The 20,161-nt window shown below is 34.1% G+C and overlaps 1 protein-coding gene across 4 annotated transcripts in view; it reads right to left on the bottom strand.

Annotated features, from left to right (window-relative positions):
• Positions 1 to 20,161, bottom strand: part of LOC128995055 (uncharacterized) — a 76,338-nt gene that overhangs the window by 42,731 nt on the left and 13,446 nt on the right. For 2 of the 4 annotated variants that reach the window (XM_054419931.1, XM_054419934.1), the window contains exon 1: positions 12,799 to 12,909. The exons of 1 other annotated variant lie outside the window; for it this stretch is intronic. In XM_054419931.1, the coding sequence (XP_054275906.1) occupies positions 12,799 to 12,850 (52 nt within the window). In that variant the 5' untranslated portion in view covers positions 12,851 to 12,909. Of the gene's footprint in view, positions 1 to 12,798; positions 12,910 to 18,598; positions 18,690 to 20,161 lie in introns of those variants that run through there. One more of the 4 variants, XM_054419932.1, reaches the window with a different exon arrangement.

Genomic DNA, 20,161 nt, shown 5'->3' with positions numbered 1-20,161 from the left:
ATGTTTGAATGAACAAAAATGAAATACATTAACTTATTTTCATGGTCATATTAAATTACGTTGAAAAGAGTGACGTGAATAAATAACCATTCCATTCTTATAGCATAGTTATTGTATACAAACTAGTTTAGCTTAGTTATTAGGCCTATGTGCAGTAATTAAAAGGTAAGTATTTCAAATTTATAAAACTAAGCCGAAATTCGCTGCTTGCGACTCCTCTTGAAAACAAAGTTTGTTAGGATTAACAGTAACAGCTGTTTTGTTTGGAAGCAGCTAATGGTATTTTTGTTTTTACGAAATATTGATTACTGGACTATGACAATATTGACTCTGCTTAAAATGTACAAATATGAATTTTTTATTCATATTGTTTCGGTTATCAATTCTATATGTTTTATTTTCAATATTTTGATAACTGTATGTTCTTAAATTTAAATCTATAAATCGCGAATTAATGAGCTTGATGTTACCTGTTTGCCATGTTATCTTATGGGACGTCTGTCACTAAACAACACCACTTGCGACGTTGCCAATTCTACCAATTCTTGCCTGTAGTTAATGGTGGCCGTGGTACGTGCCGGGCCCTGTTTCTTTTTACTCAAGTTTTTTTTTGGCTTTGCTGGGTGCAATTTTTCAGTGAAAACTATGTCTGTATAATAGCAAAGCCATTAAAAAAACGTATATGACCATATTGTTTAAAACACAGTCTTGAAAGAGGCTCTGTAAACATGTAAAAACGTAGCTTAACATTATATTTTGAATAAGTTAATTATCCAAAATGTAAACCCACGCGTCTATTCCTGAAGTAAGGACGCTGCGTTTACTACCTAGTATTAACTGTAAGATGTGTACTTGGACGAAAGCCAGGATAATAAATCAAAAACTCCTAACTTGAAGAAGACATTCTGTACAATAACGGCTACGTTAAAACTATATTATTCAGAGATAATTATTTCTTAAGTATTTCTGTAGTTCACTTGAGAAACAACCTATAACTCCAAGATTACATACTATATGAAAGTATCTAAAGACAGGGGTTGGTGTAGTAGTCATTACAGAAAATTTGGTAAAATAGAAATGATCAGTATTAAGAATCTATTTTTCAGGTGTCTGTACAGAGATTCAAATAATTTGTGTACATCGAAATATCACTATTTCTAAGAAGTTATTGATAAATTGCAGGTTTAAGCATTAGTTTTTAATTTTCGGATGATTTAATCAGTAATATATAAAAATTGAATACTTGTGTCAGGCAATATTACAATAATCATAAATGTTGTTTCTTTAACTGAGAAAGCTCTTTCCGAGGACTAAAATAGCGAGCTGTGTTAGCACTAAAACAGCAATGCGAGAGTTGGTGCAGAACACATTGGAAATTTTAGTTTGAAAAGTACGAACTGAACTACCGGTACTGGATTTTTTTACTCATGAATTACTCCAGATTTTTTTTTGTTGGCCTGGTGGACACCCTGTCTGGATATAACGGCTTTCTCGGTATGGTGATAGATTCACTTTTCCTTTATGGCAGTAGGATCAAAATCCTTCGCCTCGTCCTCTTTTTTCTTCTTTCAAATATAGCGCACCACATTTCTGACATTTTAATGCCATCTCGCCAAGTGAATGCTGCTGAATTCTTGTATTAGTCAGTGCAATTTTGTAAGTACACGTTGCCACTAACTGTTCCAGCTCCTCGTCTGGGGCCCTATTTTTGAAATGGTTGACAGTTGACTCTACAGTCAACACTCAACTCAACCAACAACAGGATTTGGTATTTTTGAAATCCAACAGTTTGGAAGTGAGTTGGAAATCACTAGTTGAGTGACTCGTTTTGGAAATTTAGAGCATACGACCGCCCGCAATTCAGATGACGTCATTTTAAACCAATCACAATGCAGAGTTTTTGTGATCTTCGATTTTACCTCTTCTTACTCTAAAATCTGGATCAGCTAATCTCAATCTACCATATTTCGAGATACTGAGGTAAACTGTCAACTCCGTTCTTGAGAAATTGAGGTTATGTCTTGCTTAATCTTAGTGATTGCAAAAGTACCTTATATAAACTTATAAGTATTAACAATAAAATTTACTATGGATGTTTGTTTGTTTTACGGTGTAGCTCATTATAAGTTTAGGCATATCCTAAATACATTATTATTTGCTTTCTTCGTATCTATTTCAGAACACATCACCTTATTTTAGTTTTCTTCATCGTTTTGTTTCATGTTATTTTTAATTGTGTTTTTATTTAGGTTAAAGCTTATGGCTATTTGCCATTGCACTGAAAGCTTATCGTAACTTAAATTAATTTGATCCCTTTATTAGGTGAATGGTATTGAAACAAACTATGATATTGTTTCTCTCTACCACAATCTGTAATACCTTTAATCATAGGTCTAATAACAATAATTATCTTTTAATAAGTTCAATTAGAATGCCTAGTGTATTTCAAACAAATTAAATAGTCTTATAACTAAGTAAATAGATTAAATAGTCTAGTATTGACACAGTAAATAAAATTAACAATCGCATAAAGTATTGGGTGCTAAAGACATTGACAACAAATACATAACCTCTAAATCGCAATTAGGAAATTAAAGCAATACAAAACAATATGGCGTCGACTCAAAAAGAGTAATTTTTTGCCGAAAGAGAGGAAGAAGAAAGTGCAGTCAACCTCCACTCAACAGCTCGATAGGTGTTGAGTAGTTTTGGTTGTATAAGTCCAAGTATAAGTCCACCGTCAATCGTTTCAAAAATACGAAACGATTGGAAATAGAATGACTCGACACTCAACTCAACAGTCAACCATTTCAAAAATAGGGCCCCTGGGCTCCTTACGTTTTGCATTGCTATGTTGACTCGCCGTGTCCGACCGGCAATATTTCTCTTCCGTTGGGTCCTTGGCATGTATAATAGAAACTATAATATAAAACATTTCTCCCGTTATGTCCTATATAGGTAAAATTTCTTTGCAGGGTTTATAATAATTATTTTTTAAAACATGCAAACTGTTTACATTTCAAAACCATACATAACGGCTGGGATTTATTTTTCTTTAAACTAATTTATTGACATCTGTTTCAGAATATAATAACATTCAAATCAATCAAAATGTTATCCTTATGGAAGGAACTTTGAGGGCAGCCCATGCCCTTAAAAAGATATATTTCGAAAATCTAAAGCTTGTTTGCACATCTACACACCTAGACGAACATTTTGGTATATAATATGTGGGGTTAAATCTTAAAACAACAAAGCCTTATTGTTCACAAAGTTTCATGTCGCGTATTAAATATATAGATAGATAGATGTAATTAGGTTGTTCATGGTTTAAAGAAAATTAATAATATATGCATATGACCCGAGGCGAAGTAAAGTGGCGAAGCCAGATTTTTGGATAATCTCTCCACAATTATAGTTCCTTAGTACAATCACTATATTCTGTACAGGTTTGAAAATCCAACATATGTCACCGTAGAAGGCATTCTCTAGTACTTCATTTTCATAATACCAATTAAGTTTATCGAGTGGATGGGGGGTACAATTCCAGCCCGTACACAAGCCAAGCTAGCTGTCCAAGAGGGGGGTACAATTCCGGGGGGTACAATTCCACCCCGTACACATTTGGCTTTCTGATGGGGGGTACAATTCCACCCCGTACGTAAATATTTTGATGTTGGCAGGGGGTACAATTCCGGGGGGTACAATTCCAGGGGGGTACAATTCCGGGCCGTACATCTCCTGCTCTTTTTAATATATAATATAATTTTCCGGTTCACTGACCACATTAAATAGATTAGATTTCGTTCAAATCAAAGTGTACGGGGTGGAATTGTACCCCCCTAGGCGTGACGTCGAAATGACGTCAACGATCACCGGGGGGTACAATTCCAGGGGGGTACAATTCCGGCGACCCCTGCCGGCGACCGAGGGCTTTACTGGAGCCACAATCCGATCTGGGAAAGTGAAACGATTGATGTAGTGTTCCCGATGCCCTAAAACCTTAGCTGGATAAAACAACTTAACCTCACACTAATAATCACGTTCTTTTAGTTTCGCACATTGAGGGGTAAACGAGTTTAGTTTTGTTGAAAATATACTATCGTGACGTTCTATTCACTGTCAAATATTCAACATAGAATGGCAAATAATAACATAATAACTACACTGCAAGTAAGGAAACCATTATGCTCGTCGCTTGTCCAATGTCCACGTGGGTTATTGTGATGAACCAAGCATGTAGCAAATGCTACAAAAGCTTCCAAAAATCATATTTTCCATTGTCAGTAATTTTATCTACAAAAATCCACAATGTAAATGTTAATTATTAAAGTAATTTTCAGTTGTCAACAGTCATATAATACAAGCATTGAAATGGATATAAACAACAACCTAAAACTTATAGCCTACCTTACTCGTCTACTACATTCTAATAGCCTGTATAAATGGTCTGGACTGTCTCGTCTTTTCTATAAGGCGTGTATAGTTATGTAAATGGTATTTCTTGTCACATACACCATAGGAGCCTACATCGAAGGAGGTCTCACTTCGTATACCTAGGACCCTATATAATTGGTCTCATTACGTATACTACATTCTAGTAGCCTATATAATTGGTCTCATTACGTCTTTGACTATACGTATACTACATTCTAGTAGACTGTATAATTGGTCTCATTACGTATACTACATTCTAGGAACCTGTAAATTGTCTCAATTCGTATACTGTATTCTAGGATCCTCTATAAATGGTCTCATTACGTATACTACATTCTAGGAACCTGTAAATGGTCTCAATTCGTATACTGTATTCTAGTAGCCTGTATAATTGGTCTCATTACGTATACTACATTCTAGGAACCTGTAAATTGTCTCAATTCGTATACTGTATTCTAGAAGCCTGTATAAATGGTCTCATTACGTATACTACATTCTAGGAACCTGTAAATTGTCTCAATTCGTATACTGTATTCTAGGAGCCTGTATGAATGGTCTCGTTCCGTATTCTACATCCTAGGAACCTGTTTATATGATCTCAATTCTTATACTATATTCTAGGAGCCTGTATAATTAGCATTTTGCTTCGTATACTAGGATATTATTCTTAAACACATCCTAGTCAAGGTGACCTTTGGAAGGAAGAATTTGAATTGTCAAACCGTTACTTTAAACTACATATTAGAGTCCTATTTTCGCTTTACAAGGTTTTTCTTTCACAATGTAAATATTTGTTGCGATCGGTTCATTAACCGCAATCTTGATGTTTGCTAAATACCTCGTTACGTTTGGCGGAGTTCGTATGGAAGCATATGTAGGTCTCGTTCGATGTTGTGTGCATGTATGACGATGTATCGTCAGAAGCACGCAGAAAGTGCGAGTGTTACGGATCCTTAACCGCATTACCATCTACATCGATTCCCCAATCAGGCTTTCTCGAGTAAAAACTAGGTTAATTGGCCTTTAATAGTCAACATCTATCGATTGTTTATAAACGCTTTCTGATCGCTATCCACATTCAGCGAAAGTAATAACAGACGCCTTTCGCTCTATATGTGGAAATACGCGGCTATCCAGCTCTGGCCACTTTATAATTTTGTGATTAATCAAGAATTTAATTGCAAGAAACTAGATCATACTGGGTTTATTTAAATTTAATCTAGTGATAATTACAACAGCTTGTTAGTGCAGTAAATCGTCAACTATCCGGACTGCTCGGAAACCCATGTCGTCCTGATTAATGTAAGTCCGGATTAAATTAAGTACATTTTATGTTAAAAAACGAAACAGTTAATCGGTCCCAGGTCTAGGTCTTACCATGAGACCTACGGTAATAGCTTATCCTCCATATGGGAAATTCGCTAAAAGGGAGGAGTAGTCCAAGATCGATTATTATCAATTATCAATGATTGAGATGGAGACGCCACCTGGGTGCGTACCTAGTGTTCTGTGGGTGCGTTTTCGGCGTATTTTAACCCAAATATGAGTAAAGGTGTTGCCTTGTTAGAATTGTGTGTAGAATATGTGTAGCTTTCTTATTGGCTAAGATCAGCTGTTTCAATATCCAGGATCATTAGTTTAGCCCAATGAACAGGAACAGCTGGGTCCAGTTTTGAGTAACCAATAAGTTACTGAATTCTTTCAGGATCGAACTGACGACCTTATTATCGCTAGGCGAACACTAAAAACTCGGCTACCCAGCCAGTCCACCCTTGTTTAAAAACTAACACCATTTATAGAAATAGATTTTGCATAGAACATTCTAATTAACAAACTTAAACTACTAAAAAAATGTAAACATTGCAAAAAACTGAGCACTTACACATTTATAACTTAACTGTGTACTTGTTTACAAACCGCAGTTAAATAGCTGTCTGGATTACGCGTCTGCATCTGTATTAATTGTGTCCATATTAGCCAGGGTTTACTCCATGAATTCTCCTAAAACCTAATGGTCTTTTTGTGCGCTGTTATGCAAATAATTGGTCAGGTTTATTTTAAAGAAAACGGCTTAAACTGTGGTCTTTAAACTAAAAAGCAAACTTTTTTACATATCATCTTTATGACATAAATTATGGCAACTACCTTCCAGAATCGGATCTGCTTGAGATTGAATTAGCAACATCAGATTTGAAGGCGAGAGCTATACAACTCTTGTCTGAAATACCCAAATACAAAATAACATATTAGAAACATTAGGAGAATGAATGCGTCTACAGTAAATGTATTAATATTGCGTGTTGATCTTTAACTTTTAAAACAGTAGCTGACATTTACCACAACTCAAACTGGTTTCCCTAGATAATTTTGGATCAAAAATAGTTGTAAAGGAGCAAAACACGCCTCACGCCCTCGTGGCAAAACAGGAAACAAAAAGGAAGAGCTCGGTCCTTGGCGGTTTTGCCGGAACCATAATTTGCCGACGCTCTGTTTTAATTCACTGGGAACTCCGAGTCCTTGCAAGGCTCAGGGTCGACTGATAACTCCCAGCATTGTCTTGTGTGTTATATAATATCAGGAGAACCCGAGTGGAACGTGGTGATAAAAACAACTATAGACCCATCGCACTACTGACGGATTTTGAAAAAGAATTTGCTGTAAATTTAAATGGTTTTGTATCGATGGGTAGCTGAATGGTTCGAGTGCTCGCCTGGCAATGAAAAGGTCACCGGTTCGATCATGAGAAAGACAATATTTGTTTATGTTTTTTACGACACGAAATGTATTATATGGAGGATGTGCATTATCATCGTTGTAAATAATGGATGAGTTAAATCTAAATCCCTTTGTCCTTTCATTTCTCAAATATATCTGTTTGCCATTATCTTGTACGGACATCGCTGTGCACGTATTGTCCACCTGCAAAACTATATTCGATTTCACACAACCTAGGGACGTACAGCTGGGTCCCTGTCATGCGTGTAATTAATATTTCGTCAGCCGGTATTAAATAACACATCAGCGAATTTCGCGGCGAATTAGCCACCAGTGGTTCTGGAACGTGCGCCGCGCTCGTGGCCGTCCGTGCGCGTGCGTGTGCTGAAAGTGATTGCACTTTCCCTGTATGGAATTTTCAGTTAGATTTTAGAGGATTCATATTTATTACCACTGTTGATAACAATTTGAGAGAGAAGGGATTTTTAAGGGAACGATCAACAATATTTGAAAGACTGAAACACCGCTTGGGAGCAAGGCCCCACTAGAAAAAAATTCTAGTGGGGCCTTGTTGGTAGTAAGGATAACTATTATAGTAGCCATGTGAACTGTCTCTATGAGTATCAACTGTAACCAAAGTGTCTTTTGTAACTAGCCACGAGAAGAGCATCTTTTTCAATATTGTTAGAGAGGATCTCAAGGAAATAAAGCAAAAGCACTTTATAATGTATGTCAAATGTTATTTTTAATTCTACATACTATTTTATACAGACGACCAGAGCACTTCAAACTTGTGATCACTGCTGTTTTATGCTCAGAAATGCAATAGCGAACACAAGTCATGGTGAATAGTGAATAGTAGAATAGAGTTATAAATTGTATGGTAAGAAAATCGCAAGGACTTGTATTTAAGTGAAGGTGAATTTCCTGTTTAAGTTAATTATCCTTTTGTAATACATACATTTTGTCTACAACACTAGAGAAACCAGAATCCTCTTTAAAAACCTATTACTCGGAGTAAACAAAACCAAGTTTCCTTGGAGGGGATCGTCGGATGAAATTATAAAACACTAAATCCCAAAATTAACTCTAAAACATTCCAAATTATTGTAAATTGAAGGACAAACAAAACTCTTGCAATTGTGACGACAAAGCAAACAATTGCGCTCTTAGATTTGCTCGGCGATTACCACGCTTGGCTTTTGTTAGTCAGGGGGGGAGAGGGGGGGGGGGTCAAAGTACCCTCTCATTTGTGAGGGAGGTTGTCAGGAGCCACTTCACTCTTAAAACCACCGCAACATTATTCGAGTCGCACCTCTTTTTCACCTCACTGGTTCGAATAAAGCAATATCCTTTCTGTTTTTTAAACTTTTCCCAAGCTTTCATCTGGTTCCAGTTCAATGGCCAGCGGCCCACACACACGGTGCACCGCTCTTGCCATTTCATTAGTTTTTGTTTGATATGAGTTTTTATACATTAGTTTTTTTGTTTGTAGAAAACTCATTTCTATTTGAAAGTTGGTAAAGTATAGCAATAATGTATACTACCCGATACAGCCTTCGAGTTGTTGCTCATAAGGTTATTAGCCCCGATTAAAATCTTTTGTTTTCAACTAAAGTAAGAGATTTAGAATAAGTAATATGCGTGTAGAAAATTAAGTCCAATAAAATAGAATAAGTAATGACATTTTGATGGGAGGAATTAAATGTCTAAATCTACCTGATTCAGAATCGGATAATTAAAATGAACAATCTATACTACTATAAAATTAAGGTGGTGTCTTTCTAGGTGGCTGTCGACTAAAATACTGAACCAATATAGCCAAAAATTAAGCACAAAGATAGTCCACATACCTAGGAACGTCATAGGCCTATTCACTTCCTTAAGTTCCTCTCGGGCGTTAAAACCAAAGTTTTGAGGTGAAGTTTTCATAAGTAAACATCGATTGGTCTCCATGGCAGAATGAGAAATTATCTATACTTATTTAATACGCAAGCAGGTTTTTTGTGACAATTACTCCTCCGAAACTACTGAACCGATTGACATGTTTTTGGTGTCATTGGAAAGAGCGTAACGTGAAGTTGTGCAGGAAACTTTCTTTTTAGGGAAATAATTAGAGGGTGAGGCCCTGCAGCCCTTTAAAGTTTCGTATTTATCCATAAGGATATCATGGGAGATAATTTTTACTTTCTCCCCCTATACCATAGTATATGGAGAAAGTATTGTTTTCGTCAAAATTTTCGAGTTTGAGTTTTGAGTGGATATATTCGTTTTGGGTCCCCCTGGACCCAAAAAAGTGGTTTTCGAAGTGATGTCTGTGTGTGTGTGTGTGTGTGTGTGTGTGTGTGTGTGTGTGTGTGTGTGTCTGTGTGTCTGGATGTGTACAGAGCTAGGGACTACACCTGTGGTCCGATTTCGATGAAATTTGGTATGTAGGTTCTAATCCATGGTATCTCCAGGCGTTTTTTTCATTTTTTTGAAATTTTGATTTTTAATGGGGATTTTCCCATAAAAACCCATAAAAACCAGGAAAAATCGGATTTTCTCAAAAATGGCCCGAACGATTTTAATAAAAATTTAGTATGTTGTAGCCCTTTAAATTCTGAACAAAATGGTACAAATCCCATTTCTGTAAAAATTACGGTTCAAAAGTTATGGTAAATTATGTTATTTCCCCATAAAAACCCCATAAAATAACGAAAAATTGGATTTTGGACAAAAATCCGGTTTTGATTTAACATAGTATGTTATGGTCCTTACAATTTTGATAGTTTTTTTTTCATTTTTTAGAAATTTTTATTTTTAATGTTGATTTTCCCATAAAATCCCATAAAATAACGGGAAAATAGGATTTTCCAAAAAATGGCCCGAACGATTTTGATAAAAATTTAGTATGTTATATTCCTTTATATTCTGAACAAAATGGTACAAATCCCATTTCTGTAAATATTACGGTTCAAAAGTTATTGTAAATGATGTTCTTTTCCCATAAAAAAAACCACATAAAATAACGGAAAATCAGATTTTCCTAAAATTGGCTCGAACATTTTGATAAAAATGTTGTATGTTATAGTCCTTTAAATTCTGAATAAAATTGTACAAATCCCATTTCCGTATATTCACTCTCACCGCTTACACATGATAAAGGTTGTTGACAAACTTATGGGAGAAAGTATGTGTCAGAATGCTGATACCGTTTATTATTTACAGAAACATATGTTTTTTACTTGAACATATAGTCAAAGTCTATTACATAATAATTGGTGTGTATTATGACTGTTAATGTATACCAAATTTCAATCAATCATTGTATACCTTAAAAGTTTACTCATAATGGATCTTACTACTTTATATTAATACTGGGAATGGTAAGATTTAGTTAAGAATAAGTTACCAAGATTTAGAAAACTTTACTATAATAATTTATGTATTTAAAATCACAAATCTTTGACATTATTAATTCGTTAGAAACAAAACAGCTGATTGACAAATCAAACAAATCATCTTATTCATGTGAGTAATGTTGTTAGTTGTTACACAAACATAGGTTACACTGTTACACAACCAATAACTTGATTCTTTTTTACTTGTGGGTGTATTTTGAATTTGCAGTTATGAAAGCACAAAGCCAAGTAAATTAAGCACTTTAATTTAAAGATTAGCACTGTTCTTACCCAGACCAATTTCGTTCATGGGCAACTATATTTTAATAGGTTACACATATTCATTATGAGAAATTTTGAGGGTAATCTTCCTGAAGGTAACTTTAAGACTAAAATCGTAGTATTCATGGAAGTGCTTTTGTAGCCTACACCTTATTGTCTACAAATTGGTACATTATAAAAGCTGACAGCTTTTTTACGTTGACTTAAATTTTAAGCTTGCCCTTCCCCGTACATGGGCAGTTTGATAGTTAAAATTTAATCCTTTAAACTGGAATAGGACTGTTATGTAAATTGTGAGTATTTCCATTAGTTAATAATCTTTTAGTCGACTCTTTTAAAATCATCGAAAATGATTAATGTTATTAGTTTTTAAACGTTTATAAATAACTCCTGTACTGATTTGCAATTGCTCGATTTCGAGCAACATGTACACTAGTTATGTTTATCTTTGCTTTGACATTTCAATGTAAACAAGAAACACTGCAAAATGCTCAATTCACAATATCAGACAGCTGATCCAAAGAAATTAAATAAATTTTACACAGCTATGTTGTAGGATTATTTAATCTAAAAGTTTATGATAGATTATTTTATTCTAAATGTCAATGATTATGAAACTGATTTTTATTCCCCTTGCGAAGCACGGGTACAGCAGCTAGTCAATTTTAATGGAAATAAAATATCAAAATAAAAAGTTTTGGTAGAAGGAAGCTGATAAAACATGCGTTATAATATCATTAACTGCGAGCGTCGTATTGAGTGTGCAATAATAACTCTATCAAAAGATCTAACATGTGACCAACCGAAATTATGTAGGGCCTACAATTAAATAAAAAAAATACGTAGGTTCGATTCTTATCCATATTTTAGTAGATGGTGCCAGTTTAGCGACAGACAATATTGCTCTGAATTGGTGGCGCATACAATTTGTGTATTCTTAACTGTAATAATATATATTATGTCCTTAAATTATTAATCATTCTGTTGAAATTCTTATGAAGTTTTGCAATGAGAAAAATTAGATTTTTGATGGCTCGAAACTGGACCCAGCTGTTCCTGATCATTGGGCTTTAAATAAATGATCCTGGCTAATTAAACAGCTGATCTTAGTCAGTAACAAAGCTACACAGATCTTCTAACGCCATTCTACACTCATCCTTCACACATGGTTCAAATACGCACCTAGGTGGCGTCCCCATCTCAATGATTGATAATTGATAATTGGTAAGACAACTAAAGGTTATTTATCAATCTGTTGAAATAATTCGTACTGTTTTGTAAGGTAAATTCTGGATTTAAAAACGATTCCCGAATGTTTTCTTTGAGATTTCCTTTGGACAGTAAATGTTCTTAGGCTAATGTTTATGGCTGATGATTTGTTAGTGATTAGTGGCTTTCGTCACACAAACAAGTGAGTAAAATCCGGATTTTATTATATTCTAGACCTTGTATGAGAGAGAAACAGCTCAAAAATATGTTTCGTCCTATAAATATTTGCCAAAAATGAAATAAACTGAATCAAAGAACCTAAAACACACGTTCTACTAATTATTATAAACCCCTCTGTCTAAACGGAATTTTCCGCAATTATTGGCAAACATTGTTTGCTTAAAACACTACACAAAACAAAGGAATAAAACTAGTAGCCTTAACTAGATAGAAATCCCGGATGTGTACCAGATGTGGTCAATTTGTAAAGAGGAGTCATTCATATTTTGCAAACGTTTAGATCTGAAATATGAAACCATGCCATGCAAACATTTAGAATAAAGGAATGCATAAATATTTTCACATTTAGGTAAACATAAGACACTATTTTTATCACACTCGAACTATAAAAAAAATCATTATTTTCAGAGCCGTTGCTATAACAAATGTGAAAACATATTATGCAACTGTTTAGAATATAAAAAACCTTCGTTGTTTCAGAGTTGTGCACGTAAACAATATGTTGTGCATATATTTAAAAATAACTACTCACTCGCAAGTACACGTCGCCATGCTGACAAATATTTAGATATTGAATGCAGCATCAATTACAATGGCCCATGGGGCCTGTCACCACACACATGCACCACTGTACACACTATCACTGTACACTGTAGACTGTACTGTACACACACTACACACTAACACAGGTGTACTGACTAACACTGACTAGGCACACTAGTGGGGGAGTAGGGGGGCCGAGGATACAGCCTTGACTTTGCTACTACACTCTCACTTAAGGAACATCTTCTTTCGTTACTAGTTCTTTGTTTTCTTTTCTGTACTGTAGTTTATTTCAACGGTGTAATAGTTCGGTTTTGATGTGTGAAGAGGTTTGGTGTGTGTTTGAGGTTTGTGCAAATAGAATTAAAGAGTCGATACACTATGTAGTAACAGGACATGAGTTTGAATCGTTCACTAACTAAATTTGTAAACATGCAAGGGACGTAAATGACAAACAGTAAGGATAAAACAATTAAAATAGGAATATTTAACCTGATTAATGATACGTAAGTCAAAATGATCGTAATCCACCCTAGAGGAGGTAAAGGAGTCACAAGACGAAATTAAGGTAAATTAATTTCTTATTTATATGTTAAGTAACTCGAGACTACACACAAATGAAAGATACAAAAAGGGTAATAAAATAAATATACAAACATAAAACAGAGAATATATGATACGGAGTCCAGACGGAAATCCATCAAACGTATGTTTAAATTAGCAATTTCAAACTACACTTAAATATTATGAAATGAAATGAAAAATAATTTATTTACACAGGCAAAGTTTATATTATTATAATTAAAGGTTTGTTCTGAAATAGCGAACTAAAAATAAACAGTGACATCACACGTACATACATATATGCATTGAAATCACCATGAGAGTATTATGATGATGCGTAGTGATGGCATGCAAAAGAAAAATAATAAAAGCATATATTAAATGCCATAACAATAGAAATGCTATATGTGGTCATTTTTTGCAAACCATTGAGTTATTGCGACACGGGTCGGATAGGATCATTGTTGTCTGGCGTCCAATGAGAAGCCGGTATTTGGCGCGTCAGCCAATCAGAAGGCAGCGGAGACTATTCTTTGATTTCGCTTGTCGTTTTATCGGGTTCAAAACGTTATCATAAACATATCATATTAAAAACATATTATATTATCATGAATGATATATTGCTGCTCAATGAATTATTATTTGCTTAAATCGGCTAAACGAATTTAATCGACGACATTATTTCTACACTTTTATTTTTCTTCAATAATTACATATTAACACTTTAAGTAAACATATTTCAAACACTAATCAACAATGATCTCCCTTTGGACCTAAAACAGCTGTGGGTCCTATATTTGAAAAGATTTATAAAAAAATCAAAATTATATAAATAATTGTATTCAATCATAAGCATTGTTTTTATCATAATTATTGTATACTAGCTGTGTACCCGTTCTACGCACGGGGATCTTATAATATTCAGTTGAAACCTTCTTATATAAAGAACAGCAGTTGGTTTGCATATTTTAAGATATGCTGGCCAAACTATTATACATAGCTTCATTTTATGTTGTTTTTTGTTGTTCCGGATCGGTATGACAATCAATAAAAGGTTAAATTACCTCTGTGTCTGCCGGTCGATCCTATAACGGTAGGCTTACTTTTATTTTTACTATCTGATCTCGTTTGCATGGCTCAATCACGTCCTGGTTGAAGTTCGTTCGCTACGCTCACTCACCTGTATGTTGGAGCTCGTTCGCTGCGCTCACTTTCCTTCAGGTTAGCTCGTTCGCTACGCTCACTTGCCTTCAGGTTAGCTCGTTCGCTACGCTCACTCGCCTCCAGGTTGCAAATTAGCTGTTGTCATAAATGTAAAAGAAATAATAGTGCTAGTGCTGCACCCTGTTGGTAATCCTTGTAACTTTAATGCTATTGAACATCACAGAACAGAACCAACTTGTTTAATTGAAACAGCTGTTAAAATTCAATAATTTCATTTCTCATAAGGTTAACATGGGCTTCCAGAAATTCCACGTCAAAAATCGACAAAAACTTGATTTTCAAGGGTTTACTGTTAAATATCTAACTGTCTCATATTCGATGAAATACGTCTAAAACCATCTCATATATGTATAGTATTTGGAAAATAAGTTTCAGGCGGGACAGTGCTATAGTTATTGAGGAGTAGTTGTAATAAAGTGCGTATTTTAGCGTTACCAAGAGAATGACAGATAGACAGACAGACAGACAGACAGACAGACAGACAGAAATTGAGATAAGGTTTGATTCGGTTTCTCTGACCTATGAAATGTAAAAATAACCAAAAAGTTCATTATTCTAAGCAATGTACAGACAAAACTCTAATTTTATTTATATAGATTTTATGTGAGTATAAAACCAGAATTATTCTGTAAAGTAATGATTGTACTAAGAGCTGCTCGATAGTAAAGGCATTTTAATATATTATTTATATATTTTTAAATAACATTAACAAATTATAATAGATAGGGGGGTTTTCTCTGTTCCTGCTATGCAAGTTAGCCATACTTAAATTTCAAATTTGTTATATCTTAGCTTTATTATTTTACTTCTATTTTTATAGCTCATTTCCTTCGTTCCAAGAATATTTCGATATGAATAAACAAACACACAATTAATTCGCTATATCGTAGGAGAAAAACAACAATTCGAGTGACAATTAAGGGCCGATGAAAGTGACTTCTCCGCCTGTCGCCTTGGGGCAAACAATTATGATTTTAATTTGTCATGACAAACACTTCAATCGATTGTTGTTAATAATACAGGGAAATTTGGCATTAAAGATTTTAAACTGCAGCCATATTAAAACAGCTTGAGATATTGGAACAACATTTTCACAGTTCTTTTTACTTTCAGAACTACACATTCATACCAAATTTTAAATCTCTATCTTGAAAAATGCCCAAGATATAAAATCATTTATAAAAATCACAAACAGACCGACAGACAGAAATCTAGGCACTTTAGACCCATACTTATATGGTGTTTTATGTTTGCCTTAGCCCAGGGAACAAGTCCACAAAATATGTCCAGACAATTCGGAAACACTCTGTATAGACGTGACTACAAGGAGTCTTCTCACAATCTATATATCTTGAGGACCTTTTTTGAACACCTTGTATAACCGAAAAAGTTGAGTTTTAGCATGGATTATACACATGTATATATAATCGATGGTTTTTAATCGAACACATTATTCATATTTAAGGATAGAAGAACTTTAATTATATTCTAATAATGTTTTTGAATTATCATTTCTGGAGAGCCCATGTGAATTAGTAGTAAAACAGGTGACCGTTTTGGAAAACCTGGAACTTCTGACACCTGTCTTAAACTCAACGAAATAAATTGTTGAAAGATTTGACAAAGGGTACAGTACTATAATTTTTAGATGTACATCAACTTCAATTTTCTCCGTTTCCCTTCAATTTTCTCCCACGGCCACAACCCTCCCATCTCCCCGGCGGCCAGGTAAGTAGGATCTGTTGATATGTGACAAGCTGCACTTCCGCCGGGTACAGCTCCTAAGGTGTCAGTAGAGCGGAACTAGCTGTGGTTTCCGGTACGTGCACGCGCATATCGCGGGTAACGGTGACCGGAAGTGATTTAAGTGACGTCACTCGTCACCTGATTAGTAGTCAGCTGACAGTGTGACAAACTAAGATCAAGAAGCCATAGGCGAAGATGACAAAGTATTACCATAGACTAACCAACACAAGTAGACTTCTATTGTAAATTTTGCAAAAATTTGTAAATTTTGTAAATTGCTTCCATTGTAAATTTTGAAGCTCGTTTTTTGTGTCTAGTTCATGTCCGATGACACTGATCGCTAGTGTCAACGAAATCGTGTTCCTATTATTTTAAGGTTTCATGATTTGTACTTTACTAGTGTTTGGTTATATAACTAGGGGCCAAGTCATTTTTATAATTAGATCGTTTTATTTAGTTGAACGTTGTTTAATGACTGAAATTACAAGACACAAATTGTAAACAAAACACGACCTCTACAGTGCACCGGCTAGAGCTACCAATAAAATTGGCATCAGCTGTTCCATAAGGATGAGGAATCTACTAAGGGAGTATGTTTTATCTATGGTATTAGAACAGAGCCTTAGACTTCTCATCCAACTGTAAAACCTGATGCCGGTTTTGTGTGTACTTCATGTTGGTGGTGTTTCAGTACACTGGAGTTGACTCAGTTTCTCTATCTTATTTCAGCTGTTTATTTTAAAATCAAGCAATTGTTTACATATTTTACAAGGCAGGACCATATACTAACCAACACGAGGAAGTATATTTCATCTCTAGGCAGGACTAACCTTAAAAGAAGTGGCGTAGGGACATAAGGCCCTAAAAAGCTCAAATTTAAAACATATTATTGTAATATTTAAACAAACTATGAATCAAATAATCTTTCAGGCAGCAGCTCTGAAAATTGTAAGTTAATCATTTTTATATAACTTTACTAAAAGCAGAATTTACCTAGCCTAAATTATTCATAAATAGTAAACAAACTGCATGCACTCTATCAACAGAATTAAAATTAAAATAAAAATGATAATACATTTGTATTACATGTATGTACATGAGAAAAAGCAGACGTTTTTCAATGCCAATGAATTTTAAATGGAAGATATTTGTAGTATTTTCTATTATTTTCTGGTGAAGAATTGGAGTTCATCTGCTATTTTTCCCGTTACCCTGGGACCAAGACCTTTAATTCGAGCCCTCTCCCTCTAATATTAATTTGCAAGCTGTCAAACTCTCACAATTTTGATTTTAAAACACCCCGCTTACACAATTGATAATATAGAGGCTTATTCCATCATCTTAACTAAAACAAGATAACAGAGATTAATATTGACGTAATCCTTTAGTACTAAATGACAATAACAAAACTAAAATCGTACATTAAAAGTGTGTAAATCAGCAAGGTAAAAATCATAGTAGATCAACCAACCGTAAAAGTAATAGACACGTTTCTTTCCATAAATCTAAATTTAACTTAACTAAAATGAAGAAAGCCCACAGAGTTAGAAGACTGAACGGCCAGTAAACAAAACAACAAGATCTTAACCAAACAAAGAGATAGACAATGTCATGAACAGGGAGTTATCAATAGTATGTAGAGATTAACAACATCATGACAGTGTAGACTTAGATTACAAATCTACAGCTTTGTCTAACTTTCTATTATAATAAACGTTTTGATTTTCATCGGTACAAGAACAATGTTAGTAACTTATTGGTAAAGGGTTCACGCTCAAAAGTTCAATCTTGTAACGCGATAAAAATTATACTTGACAACATTCAGTTTTGAAAAAAAGTTAATCCTAAAATTTACCAGTTTGTCAGTCATTAATCTCATGAAAAGGAAATTAGATTGCACACCTAAAGCTTGTCATTTAAAATCATCTTTGATAGTTTCAAAGATGATTCATACAATGAATCTAACCTTAAAATAAGGTCCTGTATTCGATGATTCATATGAACGGCTAAATTGATCAAGCGCTTGTTGCTTTTAATAACTGTTTAAATTCAATTTTGTTTGTATTCTTAATTTTCAGAAAAAATATTTCTTAGATATCAATAGGCGATATGCCTTGCTAACATATTATATGTGTTTAACCTAAAAATATTAGATACACCATTATTCCTGCTAAGCGACCATAGGTAGTTGAATAGAATTAAAATAAAGTAAGTATATACGGTAATCATTATAAAATCTTACTATAACTACTTACGGGTTTTCATTGTTTTCCCCATTGCACAAGAAACTTACACTGAAAAGGACATCTTTATCACTTCCGAACACGAAAACTACTGAACCCCTCCATGAGTCAGAGACCGTCAGAAGTCCATCTCCAGCGGTTTATCCTGATAAGCGATCAGCTGATAAGGAGAGAAGAAACAAAACATGACCAAGTTGTCTCCATAGTTTCCGGTCACTTGAACCTTTGTTTATGGATTAAATTTGATATTTCATATAAATAAACCGTCTGTAGCCAGTATAGTATGAAAATGAAGTAATTATTTTGACACTATAACACAATAGTATCTTTTACATAAGAATCAGAGATTAAAATACTAAGAGGGACAATATTATTTTTATATTAGCTCACTCTGAGAGCAGCTCGTTAAGCTATGTTCTGTTAAACAAAGAATTGGCAAAAGCTAATGTATGTAATAGGGTGTCCACGCTACTATCTACAAGTCAGTAACATAACAAGTTCAACAATATGAAATTAACGTACTGAACTTTAATCAAAACTATTAATTGTTAAGATGTGCCTGCCTAAATAAAATTCTTTAAGGTACAGTATTTGATCTTAAACAGAAATTTAAGTGGTTTTTCTTTTGCCTTAAGTCTTTAAGTAAACTCTTTTAAATTGCTCTAGCGTTGAAAATAACTAATGTTAGAATGTATTGCTGCAATTAGACCCTTTGAAAATTAAAGGGTAAATTTCCCCATTGTAATATTTCTCCCATATTTACAACGAATCAGTCTATTAAGATATTTGTGTTAATTTGAAGGATACACTTATAATTCAAACTGTTATATACCTCTTGATTTACAATACTGTTAAACCCAATTATACTTATCATGCACAATATGACACCATACTTGGCTTAGATTTCTCAGCCAATCCGACTGCGAAATACAATTCCCATTACGATATGTTATCTGCAGAATGAATAATGTTAATTTGCATTTTTTTTATTGAAATTTCTTTACTCTGAAATAAGGTTTATGTTATCATAAATTCGTCGATTTTTTAAGATTAATTTATCATGAAATAGTAGTATTTTATAATTTCATCACTAGGCCCAAAATTGACTCTTTTGGACTCTAGCTTAACTTGGGGAAATTATCAACGACCTAAAAGGCATTTTAAGTGCATGTGCTGAACCATATTTTGTGTCACACGTCACCATTCTTTAGAATATATTTTTTACAAAATCATTTAGTATATTGTTTGCTTTGTATAGCTATACAGTATTTCAAATTTTGCTTACATCTTGTGATGTTAATAAGGGGCAACTGTTACGAAGTTATTAAACGCTATATTCTACATATTTTGGCTTTAAGAAGAATAACATGAAAGTATGCAACATGCATTACACCGTGAAATATAGAATTAAAATGTTGCATACAAAAAGTACATTAAATATTTTAATTCATATAAATATGGAAATTTGATACTTTTTGTTTTTAAACATAAAATCCAACCCTATGAAAGACACTCATAATGTTTTATGATATTTTGCCGTATTTTTCCATCGGAACTATTCCTTTAGTGATATTA

This window comes from Macrosteles quadrilineatus, unplaced genomic scaffold (genome assembly GCF_028750875.1).
Source record: "Macrosteles quadrilineatus isolate MER2022 unplaced genomic scaffold, UCM_ALF_1.0 Scaffold_5__1_contigs__length_97177068, whole genome shotgun sequence".
Lineage (NCBI taxonomy): Eukaryota > Metazoa > Arthropoda > Insecta > Hemiptera > Cicadellidae > Macrosteles > Macrosteles quadrilineatus.
Note: the sequence above shows the minus strand (reverse complement) of the source record. Positions and strands in the feature narration are given on the sequence as shown.